The sequence below is a fragment of the Carassius gibelio genome, chromosome A5 (assembly GCF_023724105.1).
Source record: "Carassius gibelio isolate Cgi1373 ecotype wild population from Czech Republic chromosome A5, carGib1.2-hapl.c, whole genome shotgun sequence".
Classification (NCBI taxonomy): Eukaryota; Metazoa; Chordata; class Actinopteri; order Cypriniformes; family Cyprinidae; genus Carassius; species Carassius gibelio.
Genome location: NC_068375.1, coordinates 7433705 through 7451623, shown reverse-complemented (window position 1 = coordinate 7451623; position 17919 = coordinate 7433705). Strand labels below are relative to the sequence as shown.

The following is a 17919-nucleotide window of genomic DNA, read 5'->3' as shown; positions in this document are numbered from 1 at the left end:
CTGGGATGGTACTCAAATGGTTCAGATCATACTCAGAAGGGAGAGGCTATTATGTGAGTCTAGGAGAGCATAAGTCTAAGTGGACGTCCATGACATGCGGAGTCCCACAAGGGTCAATTCTTGCACCTCTCTTGTTTAGCCTGTATATGCTTCCACTAAGTCAAATAATGAGAAAGAACCAAATTGCCTATCACAGCTATGCTGATGATACCCAGATTTACCTAGCATTATCTCCAAATGACTACAGCCCCATTGACTCCCTCTGCCAATGGATTGATGAAATTAATAGTTGGATGTGCCAGAACTTTCTTCAGTTAAACAAGGAAAAAACTGAAGTCATTGCATTTGGAAACAAAGATGAAGTGTTCAAGGTGAATGCATACCTTGACTCTAGGGGTCAAACAACTAAAAATCAAGTCAGGAATCTTGGTGTGATTCTGGAGACAGACCTTAGTTTCAGTAGTCATGTCAAAGCAGTAACTAAATCAGCATACTATCATTTAAAAAACATCACAAGAATTAGATGTTTTGTTTCCAGCCAAGACTTGGAGAAACTTGTTCATGCCTTCATCACCAGCAGGGTGTACTATTGTAATGGGCTCCTCACCGGCCTTCCCAAAAAGACCGCTAGACAGCTGCAGCTCATCCAGAACACTGCTGCCAGGATTCTGACTAGAACCAGAAAATCTGACCATATCACACCAGTCCTCAGGTCCTTACACTGGCTTCCAGTTACTTTTAGGATTGATTTTAAAGTACTTTTACTCGTATATAAGTCACTAAATGACCTAGGACTGAAATGCATAGCAGATATGCTCACTGAATATAAACCTAACAGAGCACTCAGATCACTAGGATCAAGTCAGTTAGAAATACCAAGGGTTCACACAAAACAAGGGGAGTCTGCCTTTAGTTACTATGCTGCCCGCAGCTGGAATCAGCTTCCAGAAGAGATCAGATGTGCTAAAACACTAGTCACATTTAAATCTAGACTCAAAACTCATCTGTTTAGCTGTGCATTTATTGAATGAGCACTGTGCAATGTCCGAATAGATTGCACTATATTTTCACTGTTTTATGTTTTATTATTATTTTTATGTAAAATCATTTTAATCATTTTAAAAGTTTTAAAATTACTTGTTTTATTTTTGTTATTATTTTTCTTCATGATTATTTTACTTTCTTTTATGCAAAGCACTTTGAATTACCATTGTGTACGAAATGTGCTATATAAATAAACTTGCCTTGCCTTGCCTTGCCAATCAAAAACATTAACAACTTTATTAATTAGGATTAAATGTTTTATATATATATATATATATATATATATATATATATATATATATATATATATATATAAATGAATAAATCAATGAAGTTCTATGAATTCTGTTGATGAGACATGCTTTTTTATTATAGAAAATGTATTAATAAAATAAATTGTTCTTATTTTGTATAATGAGTGATTCATGATTTAAATGAATTGACATGTTACTACTAAAATTGATTACTACAACTGAATTAAAGCATTTAAATTGCATTGTAGCAATCTAGAAAAAAATAAATTCAGGGGAAAAAATAAAATAAATAATATATGAATAAATATATGGCCCTATATGATCTCAAGGATAAACTTCAACATTTGGATCCACAAACCTCAGAAACTTAATTAAACTTAATTAACTTAAAAACCTTAGCACCCTGACTCCCAGAAACTTTGTAAAGCCAAATAAGATCGGAGCTTGCTGTTGAAGGGAAGGCTTTCTGCATGTGTGTGAGCAATAAACACATCTGAGAGTATGAATACTTACGAGGGACACAAGAGCCAAACTTGTCTGGGAACTCCGACAGCAGGTCATCATTCACTCTGTCCTTCACCGGGCCCAGAATAATGATGGGCCTCGCGTAGTGCACTAAACAGGGTGCGACACACGAGAGACACTATATGAGTACAGAGACTAAAAGACAAAGCAAAAGACGGAAGTGAAGAGAAAGAACAGCAAACATATGACAGACAAAAATTCAATACCTCAACCCTAGTGAGCTGCCTGCAAAAAACACATTTTTAGATATCACTCTCCCCACATGAAAACTAATGAGCTTTTTCAGACATGTTCAGTGCTGAAATAAACAGCAGTTAAATCTAAAAAGATCTGGTTTCACATAATTGTTCACAGGCTTCACACTAAGACTCAACACCGTACTGTGTGTAGACGTACAGTATGAGCTTTTTCTTCCATTTAGGACGCTGCATACACAGACCGTAGAAAGCAAGGCATCTCACTAGGGTTGGATCAGAGCCAGTGCATGCAGTCAATGACACAACATATGAAGACTCAGTCGATTTATCCCACCTTCCACTTGTGCAACTGTCTCGTAACTTCGTACGGGCTCTTCCCTTCCTGAAAGAAACAAATACACATGCATCAGTCTCTGTTTGAGCAAAAATAAAACTGTGCCAGTATTCAAAAAGATGTTTGTAACTCACCCAGAGAACCTGTACTGTCTCGACTTCGGTCCTGTCAGAAGGAAATGTAGGGGACAACACTTAATAAATTGTTTCCTGCATCAGTTTAGATGTAAGTATAGATGTATATATAGTATTTAAATGTTTTAGCAGGGATCTTACCCTTTCTTTCGACTTCAACCGCGTCCACTCTTTTCTCTCAACCCTGGAAGAGAGATTCATCTGAATTATACGAGAATGACACGAGATTTCTAACTAAACAACAGCAGGAGGAGCATGGAGTTCACTAGGAATGAACTGTGCTGTTGTTTATTACGACTCACAAATTATGCAAATGAGGAAACAGCGCAAACACTCATCATCTGGCGTACTTTACCAAGACTGTACAGCTGATACGATGTGTGATATTGCTGAACTATAAAATATATAAAAAAAATAAGACAAAACGCTTTTTTCCCCCTAAATCTTACAGTTGGAGGGTATACTGATTGCATTCTAATAGGCTACGTCATGCAGTGAATGGATAATGTCAGTTGGATAATGTCAGTTCATGCATTGTTAAAACAGCAGTTATGACACTGAAGACTGGAGGAATGATGCTGAAAATACAGCGGAGCATCACAGGTCAATAATTTAGGGTACATAGGGTAAATACATAATTTAAACTCTATTGACAGCATATGAAATGTTACAATATAATTGTGACTGCCTCAGATTATAAAAAAATAAAATTACACCACTATTCAAAAGTTTGGGGTCATTGGATTTTTAATGTTTTGAAACAATCTGCTCATCAAGGCTGCATTTATCTGATCACAAATACAATAAATGTAATATTGGGAACTATTATTACAATTTAAAATAAATGTTAGGTATTTTATTATATCTTAAAATGTAATTCATTTCTTAATCATATAATTTAGGGTACATTTCATATCAGGATTTTTTTTTTTAACAATATGATTCCTGAATAAAACTACTATTGGTTTATGTTTATATATTTCATCATTTTATATTATCTGCTCATTGCCAATCTTATTCATATAGGAAATAATGATATAAGAAAATCTGAATATATACTTATAATTCTAAGTATACAAATTTAAATCTGAATATGTAGATGTAAATCTGAATATATAATGTAAATTGTGAATATGTGGTTTTGTCTGAATATATAAAAGTAAACCTGCATATATAGGAGTAAATCTAAATGTATATTGTTATAAAGCTGAATATATAAATGTAAGTTGAGAATATATAGAAGTAAATCTGAAATATATAGTTATAATTCTGAATATATTAATATAAATTTTAAATATATAGATAAATTTGAATATATAAATGTAAATTGTGAATAAATAGAAGTGTATCTGAATATATACTGTAGTTATAAGTTATATAGGTATTAACATTTGTTAATCATTATTTTGAAATCAAAACTTGATCACTAATAGATTTTTAGATGTCATGTTTTTTTTTTAACAAACTTTGCATAAAGATAATTCTCAACTATGTTATAACAGAATGATTTGATATACAATTTTTCTTTATGCAAAATGTGCGTAAAATGGCCACAAACAGGTTTTCTCATTATATATAATGTATTCATAAACTAAATCTAATTTGCATATTAATGTGGTTTTAACGTGTAATGAAAAAAGAAGTTTAATAATGGGAGAAATAATTGACAAGATTTACATAATAATAAATAATGTTTCATAGGAATATTGAAATATAATTTCTTTCCCTGTTCATCTGTTGTGTCTCCTAAAATGCGTAATAAACATACTTTTATTGGTGTTGTCCTCATTTGAGGACATGTATGGAGTCAACGTCCTGTTTCGAACATTTTCCTGAGATGTTGACTTACGACACACCGTTTAAAAATTAATCAGATTTAAATGATAATAACTCCGGGATATTGGTTTGTTTGAACTCAGAGGGAGTGTCAGCCACATTAAAAAAGTTAACAGCTTAAGTCATCTCTGGATTAATGCGAATTAGAGATGCGAACCGTTTAAAATGATTCAGTTCGATTTGGTGAACTGTTTAAAAAAGATCCGGTTACATCAAGTGATTCATTTGCGAACCGGATATTACAATTAACTGTCAGATTTCCATAAGAGTGTCACTAAATTAATATCAGACATTTCTGAAGACCAAGGAGAGGAAGTGGTCATGTGAAACATTAAGTGTCTCTGAATGTGCTCTGTACAGACATCCAGATTTAAATTGTGGCATGGATAGAAATTCACTAGAATAGAACGAGAGCGAGTTCAAAGCTAAAAACGCCTCTTTCAAGCTTTCTGAATATTATTTCACACACACACACACACACACACACACCTCCTCTTGCTGGGGATGAAGCCGACCTCCTCCTCGTCCCCCTGTGGGCTGACTCTGCAGGCCTGCCACCACTCCTCATCTCCACAGTCCAAAACATGCAGCACATCTCCAAACCTAAAGCCCACGGCCTGACTCAGGAAGCCACAGTCTGCCGTCTTATCATAGTCAAACAGAGCCCTGCCAAGAGAGGGAGAGGGGTTGAAACGGACGAACATCAAAGGAAAAGCATGCAATTACACACACCTTTTATTTTTGGCCTTGTCTCATTTTTATTCATCGTCTCTGTTCAGATTGCACACTAGCCTTCAGATTTGCACACTGTGCAGTGCTCACTATGTTAAACGGCATGCGATCCCATTGTGTTGCATCTTAAACACTTCAAAACGAGCACTTAAATACTGAGAAAGAGATATTGAATAGTTTCCATCTCATTGTGGAAGTTAAGTCAAGTTAAGTGCAGGGGATTGTGGGATATAGTATATTCAGTGTTCACTGCTTATATTCTGACCATTTTGGCAAATGTTGTAGGTTATCTGGGAAATCCACCACTGTGGAAAAAGAAGTGCACTTTACTGTGCATTTGTAGTGTACTTTAAATCTTAGTATTTTAAGACACTTTTTAAGATACAACACTCAAGTGTTTCTTAACACACTTAAGTAGACTTAAAAAAAAGTGTACTTTGTAATATCAGATTTAAATCATTATGATTTAATCATCTTTTATCAAGAAGGACACTTATTTTGAAGTGTTGACTAACATACTTAAGCACATGTGAAGTACTGTATTACTAATTTAAGGTTAATATATGTTAAATGTACTAAACTGCAAATGCATTATTACAAGTGAGCCATTAAAAATATACTTAAATACATTGCATTCAAGCTTCAATAGATAATGCATTGTATCTTGGTATCTTCACAGTATATTTTATTACACCATGAATGATTATCGGTACAATCACTTTAACAATATTGTAAAGACAGTACAAGTAATTATAAAATGACATATAAAGATGCACTTAAGTACTACTTAAGTGAGTCAGAAAAGCACTTTTTATTACACCAACTGCATTTTAATATAAATTTACACTATAATGAATTTTCATTTAATTGCAGCTAACATGAAATGTAATGTCCGTAAACATCTCTTTTAGTTCACACTTAAGTATTTTCTTTTAAAGCATATTATTTCCCTAATAAGTCCTCTGTTTAAAAGAGTACTGCAGCAAAGGGCTTACAAACCAAAAAGTTGAATATTGCACAGAGTATACATGGCAGTACATGCCAGATGTGTGTCTCTGTCAGTGTGTTTACCTGATATAAAATCCTCGTTTAGTGTTACTTCGTAACGTAGTTGTTCCGGAGCCCATACTGCTGTTCATCAACTGCTCTCTGAGATCATGAATTTTAGCTTCAAATCGACTGTACTCTGCACAAACAAGCACAACTCTTATCCAACACTGCATTAGAAATCAACCATTTGTGTCAGTTTGCACAGTGACACAAGAATTAAAAGAATATATATATGTTTTCGAAAGAAGTGCTCACCAGAGCTCCATTCATTTGACTAAATATACAGTAAAAATATGAAAAAATAAATGAATTTAATGTGAATAAATTAAGTCAAAAGTGTAATTTATTTCTGTGATGCTCCGCTGTATTTTCAGCATCATTCCTCCAGTTTTCACTGTCACATGATCTTCAGAAATCAGAATAACATGATGATTTACTGCTCAAGAAACATTTCTGATTATTATCAGTGTTGAAAACACAACATTTTTGTTGAGAATGGTGATACATTTTATTCTTCAGGATTCTTTGATGAATAAAAAGTTTGAAAGAACAGCATTTATTTAATATAGAAATATTTTGTGACATTATTCATGCATTTAATGTTACTTTTGATTGGATTAAAGCATTCTTTCTAAATAAAACCACATGAAAAAATACTTCATAGTAAATACTATAGTGTTTTTAAACAATACTATAGTAAAGTACTTGAATTCATTTGTTCTATATAGTTGCTGTGATAATATAACAACTATGGTAATATAAACAAATTACATCTCTGAATAAATATTATAGCACAAAATAACCAAGAAGAAAAAAAAAATGCAAGAATTAGATGTTTTGTTTCCAGTCAAGACTTGGAGAAACTTGTTCATGCCTTCATCACCAGCAGGGTGGACTATTGTAATGGGCATATCACCCCAGTCCTCAGGTCCTTACACTGGCTTCCAGTTACATTTAGGATTGATTTTAAAGTACTTTTACTCGTATATAAATAGAGATGCACCAGTTGACCGGCCATAAATCAGAACCGGGTGGATTTTGCTTGAAATACATGATCGGCAATCAGACGATTTTTTGTCTTTTTTTGGCCGAATTTTCCGGAGGTGCGCCCGCGTGCACAGACTACATTGTAATCATTCGCTAAGTCATTTGTGTGTAAGTATTTCGAAATCTGTGCGCAGGACATGGGCATCCGTTCAGCGCTGGAAGTGCAGAGCAACACTAGTGATGTCCGATTCGCAAGCGAAATGTTCAATAAAACCGGTTCTTCTTAGTGAACCGGTTGAACCAGTTCACCAAATCGAACTGAATCGTTTGAAACGGTTCGCGTCTCCAATACGCATTAATCCACAGATGAATTAAGCTGTTCACTTGTTTAATGTGTCTGACACTCCCTCTGAGTTCAAACAAACCAATATCCCGGAGTAATTCATTTACTCAAACAGTACACTGACTGAACTGCTGTGAAGAGAGAACTGAAGATGAACACCGAGCCGAGCCAAATAATGAACGAACACGCCCACTGCTGGAGCGCTTCTCGTTCTTGAGTCAAGAACCGGTTGCATCAGTTTTCGTATCATCAGTACACTGAACCGAAAACCATTTCAGTCAGACGTTGTAATGGCCAAAACTATGTATTTTGCATGTATCACATTATAGTGCGGTGTGCCCTTTAAGAGACTAATCACTTGACTTGTAACGCACGCTATGTGGTGATGACGCAGAAGGACTATATGTGTGTTTAATGAGGACCCCCATGGATGATAAGTACGCTCTGCCTTCTCGTTGTTATTTTTCTCTTTACTTTATTTGTAACGCCAAGAAAGAGTTAATCTCTCATGTATGAGAGGAGTGCGTTGCCGTGTACCAGCCATTAAATGTGTGGAACACCAACTCTGCGTTTTCTCTTTCACTTAATGCATTTAACGAGTTATCCGAGAAGAAGCGTTACAATTGGCGCCCGAACAACTGAAGCTGGATCCGTCATCTGTGTGGGACCTACGGCGATGAAACCCTAAAACTAGTACGGGAGTTGGGGAGCCGTGAGAGTGTTCAATCGGCATCGTGGAAGCTGGTGAGATTAGCTTGCTAAATCTGGTTGCCATGTGCGCAAGGAAGGAACACCTGTATTTCTGCGTGAGTGGATGACGCAGTTTTGTTGACAGCGGATTAATCTGCAACATTTGGACTTTGTGCTTTATTGAACATTTTGATATTGTTTACAAGCTGGTGGTGATGTTTTTTTTGAACGAAATAGTTCAGTTGGAACAAAGGATTATTTTTTCTTTTGAGGGAGTGATCTAATTTAAAAATTTTCCCTGCCTGTTTTCCAAGCACAGACTGATATTTTTTTTTGTATATAATCTTTTTGGGATATTTCAGCAAGGATTTTTGTGTGTGTGTGCACGTTGAATTTGACTGCACAAGCGAACAGCAGAGATTTTTCTTTTCAAAGACTACTTGTGGTTTATTTTTTGTTGTGCATTGGAATTTCGTTTTGAACATTTTGAGGAAACAAAACACCTGTTGGAACTGTTTTTCTTCATCTTGAACTCTATTTACTTATGCTGGACTGAGGAATAGTTTCAAACTCCGGACATTTTTCCATGGTCAAGTAACATTTCATTCAATTTAAAGCAACATATTCTTTTGCTCTGGGCCTATTCTGTTACGAAAAATACTAAGCTCTTGCAAAATAGACTATAACTAACTCAAAGGAATTGTTGAATTTTTTTTGAAGATTTTATTGATGGTGTGTGCATTTTAATAACGGGTTGTATTTTTCTGGGTTACATTTAGAATTTTTACAATTTCTAGATTGCTGGTTATGTAAATGCACATTAGCTGATATGGCTTCTCACCCAGACTTTAACACTGACTTGACTTACACATTACCAGATTCTGCCCCCAGACAGAGACCAAAGTTACCGAAGCGTGTGAGCCTGGAGACTCAAGTGGAGCTCTTACAAGCTGAAGTATCTGTGTTGCAACAGTGCCTCAACGATTCTCTCCAGTTGCAGCAGAGTATATTAAGACGTTTTGGTCCTCCTGATGTCAACAACCCTGCAGCACCACATGTGCAGCTCCCTCCTATGGCCAGCTCTACGCCACACATCCATATTCCTCCAGACCGAATGCCATTACAAAGTACAACCACCAATAACTTTTCTCACGCAAACACGACTTTCTCACCACAGCCCAATTCTGCTGATGTTTGTAATACTAGTAGAATCCTCGCATCTGTTCTGTACCAGTCAAGGCTTGAACCACCTGTGTTTGCGGGAGACGGACACGTTAGCCCTGAGGATTGGCTACAATCGGTCAATGTGTACAGAACCTCCCTTGATTTAACCGATGCTCAGATTCTTCTCGAGCTGCCACGGTTTTTAGCAAAAGAGCCAAAGAAATGGTTTTCAGTCCTTGACGCACATGTCGTTACATGGGCCCAGTTCTGTGATTTCTTCAGGAAAGTCTTTCTTCCTTCTGACAGCCAGGAACAAATAATGAGAGGTATCTTGGACCGTATGCAAAGCCCTGAAGAGCCCCTTCCTACTTTTGTGGCTCACATGCTAAGTGAATTCAGAAAACTGAAAACTCCTCCGCCGGAGCAAGAACAAATCGACCTTATTTGTAAACATGCTCTTGAAAAGTATAGAGTGGCTCTCTATGGAACTTCTGTTTCCTCTGGTATGGATCTTCTGCTGAGGGCTCACGAGCTCCATGTGGTCCTGGGACCAAGTAAATGTTCATTGCCTGCAATGCAGAATAAAGCTAAATTTGTCAAAGAAACCTACTGTTACAAGTGCTCACGCCCTGGCTTCACTTCTCGAACATGTCCAGACTGCAACTCACTTTCTGGAAATGGCTCACAACAAAGTGAGTCCCCTAATGCACATTCGGAACCTGCTCTTGATGCAAGAGTTACAAACGACCCTGAAAGTAGCAATGCAGGGGAAGGAAATTCATTTGTAAGGCACAAGGGAAACTCCAAAGGGGGGAGGATGATTCGCAGAGGCAATCCTCCCTCCAGAAGATAATTTCGCCTCAACCGTCTAATGCTGCTGTTCCAGAACATCCTGTCCTTTGCCATGTGGAAGATCCCACATCACCTTCCTTTTGGAACACTCCATTTAGAGTCAAGATTAACCTACATGGCCAGGTGTTAGATGCTACACTTGACACAGGCGCATCACTTTCTGCGGTGCAAGCGGACATTGTTCAGAATCATGCCAAACTGAAGGTTAACATTAAACCATGGTCTGCTCCCCCAATCCAACTAGCAGATGGTGGGGCATGCCAACCCTTAGGGCTGACATGGTTGGCTTTTGGCTTCATGGGACAGCGTTTTTATCACAGGTTTGCCATTGTCCCACGCTTACCCTCAACCTTGGTCTTGGGGATGGACTTCATGTTGCGTGCCTCCATCACCATTCACATCCCATCCAGAACTGTTGTCATAGGCAACAATCCTTTATTAATAGAGGAGATGGAAGGCAGGGAAGTGCAGGAGTCGGAAAGCAGTTTGTTATTTATGGAAGTCCTATCTTCCGCACTTCGAGAAAAGGTTGAAGAAGCATGTCTGAGTAATGCTGAGAAGGAACAACTGTCAGGGCTACTTGAAAGTTTTTCTGATCTCTTTGACGGTCATCTGGGTCGCACATCACTAATTGAGCACTCCATTGACACGGGGAACGCCAAGCCAGTCCACCTTCCCCCTTATCGAACCTCCCCAGCTAAAAAGCGTTTGATTGAGGATCAAATAGGAAAAATGTTGAACGATGGCATCATTGAACCGGCAACAGGTCCTTGGGCAGCCCCCGTGGTGATTGTTCAGAAACCTTGTGATGAACCACGATTTTGTGTGGACTATCGTGGGTTGAACCAGCTTACTGTGAAGGACTCTTATCCATTACCAAGAGTTGATGAGTCCTTAGACTTCCTTTCTAGAGGAAAATTTTTGACCACGATCGACCTTGCTCAGGGATACTGGCAGGTCTCCATGGCAGAAGACTCTAAATCTAAGACTGCTTTTGTTTCACATTGTGGGCTATTTCAGTTCCGTGTGCTTCCATTTGGTCTGTGCAATGCACCAGCGACCTTTCAAAGACTAATGAACAGTGTCTTGGCTGGTCTTATTTATAGGTGCTGTGCAGTCTACTTGGACGACATTGTTGTGGCTTCGCCCACTTTCAAGCAACATCTCAATGACCTCAGGGAAGTCCTTTCACGGCTCAAGTCTGCCGGGTTGACCATTAAACTGGTCAAATGCCAGTTTTGTCGCAGAGAGCTCACCTTTTTGGGGTACCGCGTCTGTCCGAGTGGCATCCTGCCGGACCAGGCCAAAGTGAAGGCTGTTATGGACTTTAAAACCCCTGTCAATGTGAAGCAAGTGAGGCAGTTTTTGGGCCTATCAGGCTATTACCGACGGTTCATACAGGACTACGCCCACCACGCTGAACCACTGTTTGCGCTCACTAAAAATGATGCTCCTTTTGTGTGGGACTCTGCATGCCAAGACGCCATGGACCTTCTGAAACAAAAATTAACTTCGGCACCAGTGCTAAGTTTTCCTGACTTCTCTCTACCTTTCTTTGTTCCTGCCGATGCCTGTGATGCGGGACTAGGAGCTGCACTGATGCAGAGAGATCTGCATGGCAGGGAAGTTGCTGTGGCGTATGCTAGTCGTGCCCTGCATAAATCGGAGAAACCTTATTCAACGCCCGAGAAGGAATGTCTGGCCGTCATTTGGGACCTTGAGCACTTTAGGCCTTACATTGAGGGTCTCCATGTCACAGTCTTCACTGACCACAGCGGGCTCAGGTGGTTGATGTCCCGTCCCAACCCCACTGGCCGCCTTGCTCGTTGGTCTCTCCGCCTTCAGGACTTCGATTTCGATGTTGTCCACAAGCCTGGATCTCGAAACAAAGTCCCTGATGCGCTGTCAAGGAATCCTCTAGCAGATGATGTGCCACCAATGGATCTTCTTCCTGACTACGCTGTGATTGGTAGTCTTGATCTCCGTACGCTACCTTCAGTGACACTTACGGATCGCTCTCATGTCAGACAATTACAGCTTGATGATCCAATCACAGGTGATCTCCTCCGTAAAATGGATTACAACAGGAGAGTGAGATGGATGATTGCTCTCAGTATTCCATTCAGGATGGCCTGTTGTACTTCCAAGATCCCAAACCTGCTTGCGGCATCCACCCCTTGAAATCTTTAAAGCTGTATGCTCCTGCTTCTCTCAGAAGTACTTTGCTGAGGTACTACCACGATCACCCAACTGCGGGTCACTTAGGGATAACCAAGACCTTGGCCCGACTGAAACACAGGTTTTTCTGGCCTAAAATGGCATCTGAGGTGAAGAAATATGTAACCTCTTGCACGGTTTGCCAACTGACTAAACCAAGTCAGAGAAAACCTGCTGGTCTAATGGTCCCAATTCGTCCCCAAAAACCTTGGGAGTATGTTGGGGTGGATTTCGTTGGCCCTTTGCCGCGTACTCCCAGTGGAAATTCTTACATTTTGGTTTTTGTTGATTATTTTTCAAAGTGGGTCGAGATCGTGGCAGTGAGAGAAGCTACTGCTCAAGTGGCAGCAAATAAACTGCTAAGTGAAGTGTTTTCCCGTCATGGGGCCCCCACATATCTAATTTCAGACAGAGGTTCCCCTTTCATGAGCGACCTTTTTGAACGGGTGCTCACTCTTCTGGGAACAGAACATCGCCTCACAACGGCATATCACCCACAGTCAAATGCCACAGAGAGGGTGAACCGGACTCTCAAGACAGCAATTCGAGCATATGTGGATGATAAACATACAACCTGGGACCGATATATTCCACAAATTTGCTTTGCATTACGAACAGCATTGCATGAGAGTACAGGTCAAACCCCGTCCATGATGTTGTATGGGAGGGAGTTGAACACTTCATTGGACCTGGTGACTCAGCCTGTCTGGGATGGAATAGAGGAACCTGAAATTCCTTATCCTGAGAGCTTACGTTTGACATTGCAAGAGGCACATGACCATGCTAGGGCAGCCCTGGAAACCAGTCACAACAAAAGGAAGCAGCAATATGACAAAAGACGTCGCTCTGTTTTTTATGCCATTGGTGATCTTGTCAGAGTGAAAACCCACCCTAAATCAGATGCTCTGGCCAATTTTACAGCAAAACTGGCACCCTTGTACTCTGGTCCATACCGTGTCACTCAAGTTTTGTCTGATGTGAATTACAGACTTGCGAAGTTGGACACAGGACAGGATGCTGGTGTCTATCATGTGGTCAATATGCAGCCTTTCCACACTTGGAACGCATGCAGCAGCCATACACCAAATGGGTCTCAGGATGAGTCTGAAACACCCAATGAGGGGTTGGGGGACACGTTGCTGGTGACACAGAGGGGTGCAGACCAACCTCAAGACGCTTGCTTTTCTCTGCCTAATGAGGCTGATGTTAATTGTGACGATCCTATTGACAATTCACATGACGTGACCAAGCATAACATGAGCAGTTGTCCTCGTAATGCAGACGCTGATGCTAACACATCTTCACAACATACACATCTTCCTGACTTTGACATTGATCTTGAAGGTCATCGCTACAATCTCAGACCTAGACTGGCACCTAGAATCACCTCAGGGTGGTCAGACAATAGATGGACTAACGAGTATCATACTGACAGATTGGATCTGAAGTAGTAATGTGTTTGCTTGTTTGAATTTCTCCTGTATTAAAAGTTACTAATACGCTTTACTTTCCTTGCGTTGCAGTGGGAATCTAGAAAGCATTGTTCTAATTGTTATAGTTTCATGTGTTGTGTTGAGGAAAAACAAGTAAATTGTTTTACACATATGGGTTGGTTACACAAAATTTTTTTTTTTTTTATGTGATATGCCGTTGAAAAGCATGCCTTCTGTATGTAAAATATGTTCTGGGTTGATGGATTTCCAAGTTTCCATGTATGGAGTTGAATTTTACCGTTGTCCTTATGTTGTGTACGGCTGGGGAGAGCCTTTTTCTTTCCGGTGGGGAATCTGTAACGGCCAAAACTATGTATTTTGCATGTATCACATTATAGTGCGGTGTGCCCTTTAAGAGACTAATCACTTGACTTGTAACGCACGCTATGTGGTGATGACGCAGATGACGCAGTGTGTTTAATGAGGACCCCCATGGATGATAAGTACGCTCTGCCTTCTCGTTGTTATTTTTCTCTTTACTTTATTTGTAACGCCAAGAAAGAGTTAATCTCTCATGTATGAGAGGAGTGCGTTGCCGTGTACCAGCCATTAAATGTGTGGAACACCAACTCTGCGTTTTCTCTTTCACTTAATGCATTTAACGAGTTATCCGAGAAGAAGCGTGTGGCGAGTGGGGCGGGGCCGAGAGGCGTGGGAACGAGGAGTGAGGCCAGGTGTAGTGATTGGAGATGAGCTACACCTGAGCCCCACCGCTAGTATCGAGTCCCACGTAGGAGATGGAAGGATATAAAACTGGAGTGACGACCGTGAAGGACGAGAGAGGACCAGGCCTGGGACATTACTTTATGTTTGCTTTTTATTTATGCGCACCAGTCGTCCGTGAGGGGCTGGTGCGCCGTTTTGTATTTACTTTTGATTATTAAAATGAGTTTTTGATTGTGCGCCGGTTCCCGCCTCCTTCTTCCCGATGAATATGGAGTTTTGTTTGTTACAGTGGTGCCGAAACCCGGGAGAAGGAGGGACGCGCTGCTGAAGATCCCTCGCCGCTGTGGTGAATCCGCGGTGCCCTCGAGCTGGCGAGGAGTGGGCCGCCAGGGACGCTCGAGGCGGTGGGCTGGAGCGAGTTGCCGGGGACGGGCGAGCTCGCTGCCGACCGCCCACGACAAGGAGGGGCGGCTGCCGTCCGTGAGGGAGCGGAGGAGTCGGCGCCGTTCGCCAGGGGGCCGGAGCCTGCCGCCTCCGTGAAGGAATCCGGAGGGGCAGGGAACGGGGGACTCCTGCCGCTGCCCAGAATCGGAGGAGCCGTCGCCGTCCATCGGGCGGCGGAGGAGTGTCGCGCCGTCCGCCGAGGGCCGTCCAGTGCCACCGCCAGGCACCGCGGAGGAGATCACCCAGCTGGTGGAGGGCCGAGCAGCAGTGCGTCTGGGAACCGGATTTTTTTTTTTTTTTTTTTTCTCTCTCTCCCCTCTCTCGTCCTTGTCGCTCCTCCTTCCATCTCCTTTTCTCTCGCCTCGTCTGTCCTACCCCCAGGTTCCTGCAGGTCCCCGTGAGCGGTCCCCCCCGGAGGGAAGGGGGGGGGGGGAGTAGAGCGCAGTCTCGAGGGTACCCCCCGGCCTGCGAGGGGCGATGGGGGTATGTGGCGAGTGGGGCGGGGCCGAGAGGCGTGGGAACGAGGAGTGAGGCCAGGTGTAGTGATTGGAGATGAGCTACACCTGAGCCCCACCGCTAGTATCGAGTCCCACGTAGGAGATGGAAGGATATAAAACTGGAGTGACGACCGTGAAGGACGAGAGAGGACCAGGCCTGGGACATTACTTTATGTTTGCTTTTTATTTATGCGCACCAGTCGTCCGTGAGGGGCTGGTGCGCCGTTTTGTATTTACTTTTGATTATTAAAATGAGTTTTTGATTGTGCGCCGGTTCCCGCCTCCTTCTTCCCGATGAATATGGAGTTTTGTTTGTTACAAAGCGTTACAACGTGTCCGATTCATGAACCGAGGAGCTGATGATGCTACGCATGTGTGATTCAGCGTGAAGCAGACCGACACACAGAGCGTCTGATCCGAACTGATTCTTTTGGTGACTGATTCTGAACTGATTCGTAAACCTAAGGCTTGAATGAAGGGCAATCTGGCGAAACGTAAATTCATTTAATTACAAATACATCACAATGGATTATGTGTAGAAAGTGTATCATGGTTTCTTCGCTGATGACACTTAATTTATTTACTTTATATCCTCAAGAGTTAAATGCTTGTATGCACATTATTGCTGTTACTGTATTTGGGTGACTTGTGAATTGTAAACTTTTCATGATTATGATTACTGACTTTATATATTTAAATGTTTGATAGACATGGCGTCATTACGTCGAGCGCAAAAGAACCAGTGAACCATTTTTTTTCAACCGATTTATTGAATCGAACCGTCCGAAAGAACCGGTTCATGGAAAAGAATTGAACTTCCCATCACTAAGCTACACGTCAGGGGCACAGATAACAGGAAGTGAACAGCCGTTGGTGTACTGGCGTACAAATAAACCTTTCCTTGCACTCACTGAAGCTGCGCGAGCATACTGTAACTGTCTGCGCACTGCACAAGCAAAGACAGTGAAGCACTGTGCAGATCAACTTCTCACATGTTGCATACTTTCCTTCTTTCTTGTTTGTTGCTTAAAGATAAAAATAAAATAAAATCGGAAATCAGTAATGGAATCGGCCATTAAAAAGCATGATCGTGCATCCCTATTTATAAGTCACTAAATGACCTGGGACCATAAAATATATTGCAGATATGCTCACTGAATATAAACCTAACAGAGCACTCAGATCACTAGGATCAAGTAAGTTAGTTAGAAATACCAAGGGTTCACACAAAACTAGGGGAGTCCGCTTTAGTTACTATGCTGCCCGCAGCTGGAATCAGCTTCCAGAAGAGATCAGATGTGCTAAAACACTAGTCACATTTAAATCTATAGACTTAAAACTCATCTGTTTAGCTGTGCATTTATTGAATGAGCACTGTATTTTATGTATAATCATTTTCTTAACTGTTTTAAAATCATTTTAAACCTTTTAAATACATTTTAAATCATTTTCAAAGTTTGTGTGTGGGAGATAGAGACTGTGTGTGTGTGTGTGTGTGTGTGTGTGTGTGTGTGCATGTGCTTGTCTGTGAGTGTGTGTGTGTGTGTGTGTGTTCCCTGACCTTCTGGTCTGTACTGAGCGATGATGGTCACGGTCTGTCCTGCATTCTTCAAGGCAGCTGCAGCTTGTTCATGTGTAGCTGCCCGCAGATCCACTCCATTCACCTGAGAAACACACACAGATCATCACAGTCACACATCTCACACAGCAATACTTCTCATGTTACTGTAACAATACTGCTTCAACAGCTCAACAAGACAACAGCAGCAACTCCAACACATTATACAGTAAGTACTGCTGCATTGCAATATTTACTTTTCTTTTCTTTACAGCATTTTAGTTTTCAGATCCTAATATGCTGACATGAACAAAACAGCTCTTAAAGGGACAGTTCATCCGAAAATGACTCAACCTCAAGTTGTTCCAAACCTGTATGAGTTTCTTTCTTCTGCTGAACACAAAACAAGAAGTTTTGGAGATGGTTAGTAACTAAATATTTTGGTAGTAACCATCAACTTCCATGGTATGTTTTTATATATATATTTTTTCTCCATACTGTGAAAGTACCGTTAACCCTTTGGTTACAAGCATCAGCGTCTGGTCAACAGAGGAAAGGGAACAATCTGAGGGTGAGTAAATGATGACAAAATGTTCATATTTGGGTGAACTATCTCTTTAAAATTACATAATAGTATTATGACAATCAGCATGCTCAGACATATAAATAAAAATGCACAATATGAGAGTATAAAAATATATATACTGTATGTATACATGTTGTTATTAACTATACACTGTTCAAAAGTTAGTAAGGTTTTTTTAAATGTTTTAATCTCATGCTCAAGAATGCTGCATTTATTTGATCCAAAATACTGTAAACAAAAAAATATATATTATCAAATAATATCAAATATTATTACTTTCAAAATAACTGATTTCTATTTGAATATATTTTGAAAT

General features: G+C 40.5%; 1 protein-coding gene across 4 annotated transcripts in view; it reads right to left on the bottom strand.

The window, feature by feature from the left end:
• Positions 1–17919, bottom strand: part of LOC127990697 (disks large homolog 4-like) — a 116735-nt gene that overhangs the window by 6569 nt on the left and 92247 nt on the right. For all 4 annotated transcript variants that reach the window (XM_052591518.1, XM_052591517.1, XM_052591516.1 and 1 more), the window contains 7 exons: positions 17021–17123; positions 6128–6242; positions 4814–4990; positions 2630–2672; positions 2489–2519; positions 2355–2402; positions 1812–1913 (listed from right to left, as the gene is read on the bottom strand). In XM_052591518.1, coding sequence (XP_052447478.1) covers positions 1812–1913; positions 2355–2402; positions 2489–2519; positions 2630–2672; positions 4814–4990; positions 6128–6242; positions 17021–17123 — 619 coding nt within the window. The remainder of the gene's footprint in view (positions 1–1811; positions 1914–2354; positions 2403–2488; positions 2520–2629; positions 2673–4813; positions 4991–6127; positions 6243–17020; positions 17124–17919) is intronic.